The 13612-nt window shown below is 35.7% G+C and overlaps 2 protein-coding genes across 2 annotated transcripts in view; one reads left to right on the forward strand and one right to left on the reverse strand.

The window, feature by feature from the left end:
- Window positions 1–3054: 3054 nt before the first annotated feature.
- On the reverse strand, window positions 3055–5867 carry LOC132168830 (NADH dehydrogenase [ubiquinone] iron-sulfur protein 5-B). Its single transcript, XM_059579886.1, has 2 exons — window positions 5676–5867; window positions 3055–3347 (listed from the first exon to the last, which is right to left on the reverse strand). Exons 1-2 carry the CDS (start codon window positions 5823–5825, stop codon window positions 3243–3245), a joined length of 255 nt encoding a protein of 84 aa, XP_059435869.1. The 5' UTR covers window positions 5826–5867; the 3' UTR covers window positions 3055–3242.
- Window positions 5868–7916: 2049 nt separating this feature from the next.
- Window positions 7917–13612, forward strand: part of LOC132171312 (DExH-box ATP-dependent RNA helicase DExH8) — a 10893-nt gene continuing 5197 nt past the window's right edge. Inside the window, exons 1-7 of the mRNA XM_059582599.1 lie at window positions 7917–8344; window positions 9323–9500; window positions 9619–9792; window positions 10042–10189; window positions 11148–11462; window positions 11954–12100; window positions 12199–12379. Of these exons, the coding sequence (XP_059438582.1) occupies window positions 8191–8344; window positions 9323–9500; window positions 9619–9792; window positions 10042–10189; window positions 11148–11462; window positions 11954–12100; window positions 12199–12379 (1297 nt within the window). The 5' untranslated portion in view covers window positions 7917–8190. The remainder of the gene's footprint in view (window positions 8345–9322; window positions 9501–9618; window positions 9793–10041; window positions 10190–11147; window positions 11463–11953; window positions 12101–12198; window positions 12380–13612) is intronic.

Here is a 13612-nt window from a genome sequence, read left to right on the forward strand (position 1 = left end):
AATAGCCTTATTACAAGCCTAACAAAACAGGGAAAAAAAACAATATAGGGAAAAAAAACACACGCCAAAACACAAATACATCTTAAAGAAGCAATAGAACAGGGAAATAAAACAAGAAAATAAACAGCACACTCCGATCACACACATGCCAGGAACCGAAAACCGAAGGGGCGTTAGAAGCTCATCGCAGCGGGGACTCGCCGAAAGGCCTAACAGTGGACAGTGGGTGGCGAACAAGCGCAGAGAATACCGGCAAAGCAGGACCCGAAAACAACCACAAGAAAAAAAGGGAAAAAACAACAAAGAACCACCAAAATAGGAAAAAAAAAAAAAAAAAAACAAGGAAAATGAGCACAAAGTGGAAAAACGGTAGCCGGAAGGGAGTCGGACCCGTGCAAGGCGGAAATTGCCGCGTAAGGGGAGTGGGAGCTCGACGCGGTGGGGACGCATGAAAGAAAACCCTAATAGCGGGCAGTGAAGCGGTGACACAGGTCGGTGGCGACCACATACAAAATCCGAATCTACAAAGAGCCAAAACAAGGCCAAGGATCCTGCTGCAGAAAATGAAGGCGGGGGAAGAAAAGCGGTAGGGAAAGGGCAAAAATGGAGAAAAACAGAGGGGGAGAGGAGCGGCAAGGAAGGGGAAGAGAGGAGGCACTGGGGTTAGGGCATCAGGTAAATAACTAGTACCGGAGCGAAGAGGACGAGGGGAGGAGGGAGGCAGCCAAACGGCCAACCCTCCTCCACTATGTGGCTGAAGGGTTTCGCTTTTCTCTCTGGTGGCTAAAGAGAAAAGAGACGGCTAGGGTTTTTTTGTTTAGGATCAAAACTTTTTAGAGTTGTTTTATTTTGATCCCATTATTTGTATCATTTAATGTTTTATTTGAACTTCTTTTTTTATATGTTGTGTTGATTTTTTTTTTATATGTTTTTTTTTTAAAAAAAAAATTTAAGTTAACCGGTTATGATTTAATATTTAAGGAATTTTGTTTTAAAGTACAAATGTAAATTTAGGGTCAAATATTTTTGATTTTTCAATATGAGCTCTTTTTATAGCAATTGGGCCCAAGAAGACACTAAAAATACAAAAAACAAATGAGGATAAAAAATGCTACAGTAATTAAAAAAAAAAAAAAAAAAACCAAATTTTGAAAAAACGGTTAGCGGGCGGTTACTTATTTCACTAACCACCGGTTCTACTAACCGCTAAGGCGGTTACGGTTAACGGTTATTGCCAATAACCGCTAACCGAAACCGTATTCACACCTCTATTTCTAATGCCCCAAAACCTGTTTTTAATGCTTCAAAACCCGTTTCCAATGCATCAAAACCCATTTCTAATGCCTCAAAACCCGTTTTTGAATTCAAAATTAAAACTTAGAGATAGAAGGTTAACCCTTTAGGGATTTTATCACCCTAAAATCTGGGGTATTTTGGTCCAACTTATATTTGTGCACTTTTTACGTTTTTGCTTATGTGTCGGTTATTGATTAGGGGCTGTAAAATGGGTGTTATTAGGATAATCATGATAAAAGGTTTTCTCCATGGATAAATATTTAGGAGTAAGACTTCTTATTTATTTATTTACGATATGACCAACCAGGACAATTCAAATTAATGACTTTCACTTCATGAAACGTGATCCAAATTAATTAAACTACCATTGAGGTCATCAAGAGTAAGACTTTAAGTCAGTCTCATAGAACACATAGTATACATTTCATATTATGATTGTAAACTATTTAGCATTCTTTTTGCAAAGTATATACTATTTCCAGGGCATCTAGTTCGACATGTTTTAATCTCTCAAGTCTCTACCAAATTTCACAACATTTTCATACTGCGAAATCTTATGCCACGGTTGAATTTAAGATATAGGGCTTCATAGAACACAAATATGTTAATACATCCCCCTTATGGTCTCTGACAATCACACCTACACCCATCTTCATTTTTGTTTTGTTTGTACTTTATAGCAGCATCCTAGTTTTCTTTTATCACACTTAATGAAATGGAGAAGATCATTTTTCCTATTAGAGGTACTATCCACCTTGGCTTTTCTACTGGGTGTCCGTGTGCATCATGAACCCTTAAGCGGTGTGAAGCCTTTTAAAAATCCTTCACTGATTTTCTTGCACTCCTTATCATTTGCCCCCGAATACTACTATATATATATATATGGAACCATAATCTTTTTGCAATTGTAGCCACCAACTGGAAATCTTCATCATCTACTTTCTCCATTGGTTCTCCAATTAATATGCTTGAAAAATCATCTCTACCACTGAAATGTTTATGGATTTTTCTATTGTTGTCAGCTCAAACATCTTTTGAGGACGAACACCTCCACAAAATATGGCTAATAGTCTCCACCTCCAACCCACAAGGCACTATTTGTTGTTTGAAAAGGTTTTCTTTTGCTGGCAACAAATTATTACACACCCTCCACCAAAACGTCTCTACTAGCCTCAATCCTCATGACACTACACTTCCAAATCCTCTGCCATAAACTACAATGAATTGGAGCTTTTGAACTTCCCCCTTTACACTGCATATTTGTTTCTTTTTCAAAGTAGCAAGCACTTTCACTGAAAATTTCTCTCACGCTTCTAATCCACACTAGTTGATCTTTTTGTCTGATGGGACTTATGGTCAAACTTCATATGCGCGCGAGTTCTTCCTCAGTAAAAACCTCTATGATCAATGAAATATTCCACCAATATATATATATATGCTAAGAGTCAATTCATATATATGCTAAGATTCAGGATTGACTTCACCTAATCACCAATGATAAAAAATAAAAAATAATATATATATATATATATATATATATCACAAGCTTGCAAGACAAGGATTCTCACCATTTAAAGTGAAATTGATAGCATTTATTTTATGGTCAAAATTTAAAGTTCATATATCTATCGGTATACATGTTATCACATTATTTAAAATTTAAAAAAATGTGTCATCATTGAAATCATATATAATACCCTTAGAGCATACATAGTGAGTGCACTTACTACTCACTCCAATTTAACAGGATATTCCAGATTCACCAAGAAAATCAGTGTCCAATATGCATCCAGCGAAAAACAAGTTGATCTTCGTATCGTTGCACATGCCAAAGAAGTGCACAACATTCCAGGAGAAACAAAAGCAGAATAACATGAACAAGTTATGAATACAACATGTCCGAACAATCTTTATTCTCAAAGTCTAAGAAGATGATCAATTATGGACTAATGATGATGGGTATCAATGCCCTCTCCACCCTCTTTGCCCTTCCGTGCAGCTGCTCGCAGTTTACGCTGCTCCTCCTTATAGATCCGATTTCTTCGTTGGAACTGCAGTAAAGTTCAAAATAAAACATAATGAGACTCAATACAAACAATACAGATCGAGATGACAGGTGACCATATGAATAAAATTGTTATTTCATCGCAATTCACATGCATTTCCTCTGAGAAAGTAAAGATCATGTTTTCTTTTGTCATACCAGATGTTAAGGTCATATAGCAAACCAACAAAGCATTAAACATTAACAAAATATGAGATGCCATGAGACATGCGTTAACAAGAAGAGGGCCAATGGATCAAATTATTTTCTTAACAATCCATGTGAAGCAAAGTGTAGTTTCTCACGGTGTATGACATTTTCGCACTGCATTTGCTGTAATCATCAGGAAAAAAGCAATAGAACTCCTTAACCAGCCATAATATACTACTCGTCGAACAAACCCTATAATTTAATAGTATATTTGGCGAAGAAAAAGAAAAGACAAAGAAGAAAGTCGACATCGTTTTTCACATTCAGATGTTGACATTGCACTCATTTTCCTGAGATACTCCTCAAAATGAAGTGAAATGGCCAAAGTACTTGCATTATAAAAGCTAGCATGCAAGTGAAGTGAAATCACTAGCTAAAATAAGAATATTCCTACAAACAGCAAATCATGTTGTTTTAAGCTGATAGGGCCAGAGATGGTGTATATGAAGGATCCGGCTTATATGCTGTTATTAAAATAACAGCATGTATGCTGTAGTTTAATCAACGGTCAAGATTGAATTTTAAAGTTGACTTATTTTTAGAAGTTTTTTTTTTTGTTTGTTTGAAGGATTTAGAAGCTTTTAATAGAAGAGAGAAAATGAAGAGAGATTTTGAGAAATTCAATCTTGACCATTGATTAAACTACAACATACATGTTATTATTAAAATAACAGCATGTACGTCAAATCCGTATATGAAAAGCCAAAATAGTTACTATTCAATTCATCGGAATTTAAAATTTAACAAAGTATTGGAGAAAGAGAAAGGAAGAAAAGAAGCAGAAGCAGAAAAATTGATTTCTGTATGGTCGAGGATACCTCCAAGTGACCCTCATCAGTACTGAGCTTAGATTTCCATGTGGAGCAATTGACATAGGCATATGTTAAGCTTCACATGTATATCCGTGTCGTATCATATATCGAACTACAGAATGTCAAGCAACTAAGAAAATAATATTTATTCTCCCCCCCCCCCCAAACAAAAAAAAAGGAAAATAGAGAAAAACATAAGCATTTATTAGCCATATACATGTCAAATTTAAGGTATCACTCTGACAAGACTGAACAAATTTATGAAAAATATAAATCCTAGAGGATGAGCAACAACCAAATAATGAAACATCAATTAGATTCGGTTGATGAAATAATATAACTCGCTCTTTAGCTAATAGGATGCCTAACAAAAGATTTGGATCAGTGGCAGCATAATGTAAGAAACATTGTTCTCTTTCCCATTCCCCTATAAGATAGTTTTCTCGTTAAAATAAATCTAACAAAGGTTTGTCAGATATTCGTTTTATTTATAGCCAAAAACAATCGCAGGCGCAGATCATGGGTAGCCAACCAGATAAAGGCATGTCAAATCAGGATTGAGATCCCTAACAATCCAAATCACTAGCAATTTAGTTGTGAAATAGCCATATAGAACTCACCTGCCCGGGTAGGTGGCTAGGTAGCCCAACATTTGCTAGCAATTTGGATAGCAAATTGTTGGAGATCCCAATCCGTCAAATCATACAAACTTTAGTTAGCTTTTCACTTCTTCAATTGACCAGCTATAGTAGCATGTGCAATACCTAGCCCCCAAACAAAGTCATTATCTCACAAAGAAAAGGTCTACGCAACACCAGTCTTTCCAGAACACGCTTCTCAAATTTCAGAAACGATGTGAATGCCACTAATAAAAACAAGTTTCTCCCCATTACATTCAGAAAAAGCACCTTACCCACACAATTTGTGACAAAATCGCTTATGATGCTAAACGTACTCTATGCTTAAACAGACAATCTCAGCTAAAATCATAGTAAAACGACAACAACAAATGATTAGCAAAATTACCCATATAATGATTTCAAACAAAAATTGGTTTTGCATCTTTATTAAAAGCACACAAACCCTTAGCTGGGCACCCAATACATAATTTGAATAAAACGCACAGGATTTAGCATTTAGGGTTCACATACCAAATCAAACAGGAACAAATTCATACTCAACAAGCAAATCCAGCCCAATGATCTAAGACTCTAGAGCTCTACATTCTGATCCAAATTCGCAAATGAGAATCAAGATGAATAATATTTGACAAATTAATGGTAGGAATAGAAATAATGAAAGGGAGAGGGGACCTCTTTGGAGTGGTGGAGGCACTCGAGATAGTCCTCGCGGAGGAGAGTGCAGTCCTTTGGCTCGCGGCAGCGAGACATGCACTCGCTGAAGTCCACCCAGAAGTCGTAGCATCGGCCTTTGTTCCCTGTGATTCCCCACCCTGACGCCATTCTCGCTTTGCTCTCTCTCAATGTGATTTGTGGTGGCCTTCTACCTGGTTATTGATGCGTTGAAATTACCATAATGGCTTTGGTTACTGCAAACTTTTGGATGCAAAATGGAAACGGGTCGGGTTGTCCAAGCCCAATTTTATTTATTTATCCAAATCCCATTTAAGAATGATAATTAGGGAATTTCTTTTTATCCAAATGTTGTATTTATATTACTAATTGATAATAATGACTTAGTGGTTATACTAATAACTTTTAATTAGACAAATCCTCAATTAAAACATACTTAAACATGTTGAGCTAAGACTTGGCTTCCATGCGGTAAACCAAACTACCACATATCTAGCTTGGTTTGAGAGCCGGGATTCTTTAAGAGGTTTTTAATCCCAAAATCTCAAGTGTACCAAAAAAAAAAAAAAAAAAAAATTAACGTAATTTATTCTGTTAACTCCCATCCATCCAAAACGTTTTTGGTCTTCTCAAACCTTTGAGGACAAAGTTTTATTCTCAATAAGGTTAGATTATTATTATTATTATTTTTTTTTTAAATAGTTAGTTAAATTAACGTTAGTCCTTAGAGCATGTGATTTATACATAAATTTTAAGTTTTCACAAGTATTTTTAAATGAAATGTTATGTGCTCTCATGGTGTTTTCTTAATCTTAGATAAATATTATTTTCTAAGAAAACAAAAAAGAAAGTGGTTCTTATTTTTCTCACTTTGTTTTTATAAAATAATATCTACCTAAGATTTGAAAGACACGAGTAGAACACTTAGCATTTTCTATTTTTAACGCGTACATGTATTTTAAATAAAACACGTGATCACATGATTTTTTTTTTTTTTTTTTACATGTCCGCACAAGAGAGAAGAATGAGATTCGAACTAGTGACCTCCACTTCATAAAGTGTGATCACATGATTTTAAGGATGTATGTTAGTTTAATGAATTGAGTTGGACGAATTTATGCATAACAAGTTTTGCTTCAAACTAGGTTGAAGAAAATTACTTTCTCATATTTTGTTAATCTTATTAAAAATGCAATATTGAAAAGCCTTAAGTATATTATATGTGTTAAGAAATATTGAAAAGCCTATATAAAATTGATCTAAATCATATATACCTCAGAGGAATATATCATCGTGTGGCAAACCTGTAAAAATTCCACTACATAAAGACTAACCGTGGATTCTTGATGTCTATTAATTTAACAAAACGATGGAAAAATATAAGATCGCATGAATCCTATATATTTTCACCTGAGATAAAAAATTTCTACCAATTGAGTCGTAAGAATACCACAAATTGAATATGTAAAAGGGTCGTACGACATTTTTAAATACTAGATTGCAAGAAAGTTTTGTTCTTTCACCTATGTCTTCAATTAATACCATGTTTAAAACCAGATAAATGTTGGTAAAATGGGAGCCTCTTGGTGGGTTTCATTGTTTGAGGTAATTCGAACTGAAAATAATGCTACTGTCTACTGACAATTGATGTACACATTTTTTACAATTTATTAACACGTTTAAAGAATGTTAAATTTTGTTAGCGTCTAATATGGCTTTAATTATATTATAACATATGTCAACAAATTATATATAAAAAAAAAAAATTAGACGTTCTTCTAATGTTTTCTTGATGTCCTTCCAACTGTGATGTAACTTTTAAAATTACTGAAATTATCATTATTGAATTCTATTGGTGATTTTAAAAGCCACATCATAATTAAGACTATTAAGAGAATACTAAGAGAACACCAAGCATTTATGGTTCTTACACTATAAAAACACAATACATATATATGTATATATATATAATGTCATTCTTCTAAAACAAGTGTAAACAAATTACAAGTCAAGTACTTAGGAATCGGTTGGTTTTGCTTTGGCTTTTGCTTTTGTCCACTCATCACGATCATTACATGTCGTCATAATCAACGACCCAGATTCAAAGAGATGTACGACCTGGTCCCACGACACAGAATCCACAAAATCCCGAGCCGGGGACCCACGCTCTGCACTTAACGTGTGCACGAAGAATTGACGAGCCTTTCCACGTACTCAACTCACAACGTTGTCCCGCGACGCAATTGGCCAAATCAGAAAGTAGTCAAAGCGGAGACGAAAACGCTTGGACTCCGGTAGCTTTCCTTCGCCATCTCTCCCGAGCTCACGTAAACCCAAACCCTCCCGATCACGGCCTAGTGAGCTCAGGCGGGAGAGACCTTTGACCGGAGGCGACGGAGGCTTGCAAAAGCGAAAGCAAAAAGTCATTCTACGTTTCTACTTCCTTTCGCTTTGTTATTCTCTCTAATAGCGAGAGTGAGTGAGGGCCAGAGCGAGAGAAAGAGAGATTGTGGCAATGGCGTCTCCGACTTCGTCGTGTAACTCGTCGTATTCGTCTCCGTTTTCGTCCTCCAAATTCTCGTCTCTTCCGGTAATGGCGATGAGGGAGAAAATCGTCGAGAAAATCCTCGAAAATCGCGTCACTCTCATTGTCGGCGAGACTGGATGCGGTAATGATACGTACTCTCCATCTCTCTCTCTATTTCTCTCTATCTATCTTTACGATTAACGTTCAGTGCTTCGTTTGAGTGTTGGAGGTTGGGGAACTTTAATGTCTATGGTCGTTTCGGCTTTGTTAGGCCCTGCTTGGTTCCCAAGAAAACATAGGAAAACTGGAATTTGGATTTGTTTGGTTATTCCGAAGGCTAAGGGAAATATGATGCTTGATGTGATGTTGTGAAAAATGAGAAAAGGAGAAGAACGAGGCAAGAAAGAATTATTTTTGTTGTTCTGAAAGAAAAAAACAAATTGGAATATAATTTCTGAAGCCTTGTTTTACGTATGATACATTATGTGGATGGGAAAATGTAGGGAGAGAAAGATACTAAAATGTTGAATTTTTGAATGATTTGTTTTCTTTGGACTTCATAAAGTGATATTGTTTGCTACTTATAAAAAAAAAATAAAATAAATAAAGTGATATTGTTTGCTCAACTGAGTTATAGTCAACTCTTTGGTCTAGTTGATTTGAGTTTTTTTTTTTTTTTCCCACTCTTTGAACACCCAAACACCCAAAGAATGGAAATTGTTTATTTTTGGTTTCGCTTCGTCTCTCTCGCTCTCTCACAGTGATTAAAAATGAAATGGTTACGAGACAAGAGATTGTCTTCACGTAATGTGCTTCTGAATATTGGCCACAATTTTCTGATACATGCTTTTACTTCCTATTGTCCATTGTATTATCTGAGTCCAAAAACCCAATAAGGGTGAAAGTTGGGGATGTTCATTGTACCTGTCGAAGATTATGTGGTGATATATTAACAAGTAATTTGACGATTCATGCATTTATTTTCATGAAAGAAAAATCAAGTATGCTACTTTCTTATATTTTTGCTGGTACATCTTAAGGCCACATGGACGAGAGTGGGTTTCGCTTAAATAATTTAATCATCCCTTTTATGCTGTTCACATTTTTGGTCTAATTCAAGGAAAGAGCTCACAAGTTCCACAGTTTCTCCTGGATGAGGGCATGGAACCCATACTATGTACACAACCTAGGAGATTTGCTGTTGTAGCCGTTGCTAAAATGGTTGCAAAAGCGCGCAACTGTGAAGTAGGAGGAGAAGTTGGATATCACATAGGTCATTCAAGGCACTTATCGGAGAGGTATTTAATGACCAACAAACCCAGTTTACATGTTCTATTGTTTTAGTTTGAGCTTCATATTATCACTCGAAGAATGTATTTGTAACAGTTATGCTTTTTACCCTGGTATGTTTCACAGATCAAGGATTGTTTTCAAAACTGCTGGAGTTTTGTTGGATGAATTGCAAGAAAAGGGGATGAATGCACTTAAGTACAAGGCTGTTATTCTTGATGAAGTACATGAAAGATCTGTAGAATCTGATCTTGTTCTTGTCTCTCTGAAGCAGTTTCTGATGAAGAACAATGACCTGAGGTTGACATTTTCTTTTTTCTATTTTTGGTGGTATTTTTAATGTACTGAGTTATTCTGACCGAAAGTCCTTGGAATAAGGGTTACTGAGTTAATTTGTGAAGTTTTTGCTCCTTGACTATCTGGTTATTTTACTTGACAGTATCTTTTTAGCTTCTGAAGGAATTTTTTTTTTTTTGTAAAGTTGGGAGTTTTAATTCAAAATTTTGGGGCTGAGTTGTGTGAGGATCTAATAGATTTATGATTTTCCAGGGTGGTGTTGATGTCTGCTACTGCAGATATTTCAAGATACAGGGACTACTTCAAGGATCTTGGCAGGGGGGAACGAGTTGAAGTGCTTGCAATCCCTAGCTCCAATCAGAAAACCGTATTTCAACGAAGTGTTTCATATCTGGAACAGGCAATTACTTGTACTCTGAATGCATACATTTTTTTTTTCTTTCTCGTTCACGCGAGGTGCACGTATCAATTCAAAGAATATTTCTTTGCTTAACATTATAGTAACATGAAACCATGACTTTAAAAAATAAGAAACACGCTCCTCTTCCATTTGTCTTCTTTAGGGATTCCTCTACAATAGCTCATCTTTAGGTGTAATCAACTCTATGTTAATCAAAAAAAGGTGTAATCAACTCTATGGAGTGGAACCCTGTAATCTTACTTTCTGTACTGGTAATGTGTTTGACTGGATGATGTAGGAGCATAAGAATAGGAAGCACTTAGTATTCTTTAAAACTGGACTTGCAAAAATTCACTTGTATGTTATCAATGGAAGAATAAGAAAATAAGTTGGTGAAAGTTTCCAGTGTTTAAACAAGTTAACGAGGGAGTAAGTTGAGTAACCAATAGTTAGTAAGTTGGGATGGGAATATTGTCACTTGTCAGGCTGAGGTTCAATGTTGGTGTGTAAAGTGTCTTAACAGAGTCCATATGATTTAATTTTGAAGAGAATATATAGGGAATGGTGTGAGAAGGCTTGAAAAGTGCAAAGTTTATTGAAGTTAAAATTTAGGTATAAAATTCATTTAATAGTAATTAAATCATTAAGAAAGGACCTGAGGCTGTTACTAGATTGAATATGCAACAGAATCTTATGTTTTAGAAAGATTGTTTACATAGTGCATATGCACTGTATGATGAAAAAGATATCAAATTATAAATAATGTGGCAAAAAAAAAGTAATTTGGGCTTCTGGAAAAAGATTAGGCTATGGGACAGTACATGAAACATGGCTTTGCTGGAAACAATGACGTCATAGAGTCAATTCAGAGTTCAGGATGGCATATGTTTTTTTAATTATGAGAGGTATTTATAATTTACTAATATATTTGTTCATCATGTTTTTGTTTTCTGTACAGATAACTGAATTTCTTGGAATAAGTTCAGAGTTGCCATCTTTAAGATATTGTTCTGGTCCAAGCCCTTCCATGGCTAGTGCTGATATTAAGCCTGATGTGCACAAACTTATTCATAATCTGGTGTTGCATATCCATGAGAATGAGCCAGACATTGAAAAGAGCATTCTGGTTTTCCTTCCAACATACCATTCGCTGGAGAAGCAATGGAACCTTCTGAAGTCGCTTAGTTCATCTTTCAAAATTCACATTTTACATAGTAGTGTTGACACTGAAGAAGCTCTTAAGGCAATGAAGATCTGGAGGTCCCATCGTAAGGTATGCCGTAAGTGGCTCTGCCTGTTTAGAGCTGCATTATGATTATTTAAATGTCACGTTCAGGGAGGTGGTTGGAAGGGATGGAAGTGGACTTGATATTTAAACATAAAAGAAACAGTCTTTTGGTATATTAAACAAAATCTGTTTTTTAATGCGAGTTGCATTATCTTTTAATATGCTATTTCTACTGTAAGGAGAATATAAAGGCTAGTTTTACTATCATACGGATTCTATATGAAGCATGATCTTTGATACTGCTGAAACTGCAAATCTAGTTAGTTTCGATTATTAGAATATTGGTCGCAGTTTCCTCATGTAATTTTCTTCCTTTACCAATATTTAGCAGCTAGAAGATATCTTTTTTTTTTTTTTAAAAAAAAAAATATATATATTTATGGTTTCTTTGTTGTTGTTGATTGAGCTGCTTATCCCACTAATTATACATTTTGTTGTGGTCATGGCTGCTCTATTGAAAATACTGTGTTGTGCAGGTAATATTGGCTACAAATATTGCGGAGTCATCTGTGACAATTCCTAAAGTGGCATTTGTTATCGACTCATGCCGATCTTTACAAGTGTATTGGGACAAGAACCGAAAAAAGGACTCTCCGGAGCTTGTTTGGGTTTCTAAATCTCAGGTAATGGGGGAGTTGTACTGGTTATTGCTATTAATTATAATTAATTTATTACCATAACTATGATATGTTTAGTTCCTTATTTTCACATTGTTGTGTAGGCTGACCAGCGTAAAGGAAGAACTGGTCGAACTTGTGATGGCCAGGTGTATCGGTTGGTGACAAGATCATTTTTCAGCCTGCTTGAGGATCACGAGCGCCCATGTATACTGAGGTTGTCACTGAGGCAGCAAGTGCTTATGATCTGCTGTGCCGAATCTAAAGCCATTAATGATCCCAAGGGTGCGGTAGTATGATCTGATTTTGGTTTAAATTCTGGACCTCTTGTTACTTTTTAAAGGGAGATCCAGAATTCCTTTTCATTTCGCTTACATATGATTACTTATTATGGGGCCCCATGTAGAATAGTTGAATTTCATTTATGTCCTGTTGTATTACTGGTAGAGGGATGCCACTAGTATTGCGTGGGTGGAATCTGATCCAAGCGAAATTCACTTATATAGTGGGAAAAGCATCCATTGAAGTTTGAATGAATTGGTATGTGCTTGGCTGAAAATCCCTGCTCAACATAAAGTTGAGTTGGAGATGAGAGTAACTCTGGCAGTCAGATACTTTCTCAATGAATGCTTGCATGAGTAATCATGTAATACTTACAGAAAACAAAGAGTTATCCTGTGATATAATTACCTGTCTCTTATATTGTAAAATAATTGTCTATATCACTTTATGTATGAAATATAAATATCTATACTATTGCATTTCCTTGAGTTGTTCTCTTAAATATTTTGATTTTCCCTCACCAATTTTGCCATCTATACCAGTAGTAGCTACAAGTACTTTAACCCAGAATGGTTGACACGTAAAATACTAACATGTTCCTATAACTTATGCCCAAGTAACTTTTCTTCGTCAGTTTATTCCATGTTTTTTAGAATATGCTAGTTGTTTTCACTCTCATTTTGGAAGATTTATCACTTTTTAGAATACCCACTGTCTGTTAGTCTTGCTAACTTGAATAGCATGTGTTTGGTTTGAATGGATAGCATGATTGAGGTATGAAGAAGGACATGATAGATGAACTAAGCTACTATTTACACCAAACCAACACCACCGGGTAAACACACTTTGACCAGGTTATGCATTGAGACTTGAGATGTGTGTTGTGGGCTGTTATTGTCAACCTTCGGGCCGTCATGGTGCTGCCCTAATGATCATTATTATTTAGGAAATCAAGTCTCAAGGTTTGTGTGCTTTTCCCCATTTTAACTTTGAGATCCAAGTTTTCAATTTGATAGATTTAAGACCTGAGTTTAAGCTCATTCTAAATTTGAAACCTCTGTTAGAATTTTCATCGGAAATGGTTATGAAAATACAATTATGCCCTTTCAAAAAAAACAAAAAAAGAAAAGAAAAAAAGAAAGCCAGAAAATAGTGGCTGGGCTGGCTCACCCTGCCCAACCACCTCCTAACAGCTGGGTTGTGCTCCTAGCCACACTCTCTGTTAGGGGGTGGCTT

Source organism: Corylus avellana, chromosome ca2, assembly GCF_901000735.1.
Source record: "Corylus avellana chromosome ca2, CavTom2PMs-1.0".
NCBI lineage: Eukaryota > Viridiplantae > Streptophyta > Magnoliopsida > Fagales > Betulaceae > Corylus > Corylus avellana.

Coding starts and splice junctions, on each gene's coding strand:
- LOC132168830 (XM_059579886.1), bottom strand. CDS start 5,825: ATGGCGTCAGGGTGGGGAATCACAGGGAACAAAGGCCGATGCTACGAC. Junction 3,348..5,675: donor GCCTCCACCACTCCAAAGAG/GTCCCCTCTCCC, acceptor ACTTTACTGCAG/TTCCAACGAAGAAATCGGAT.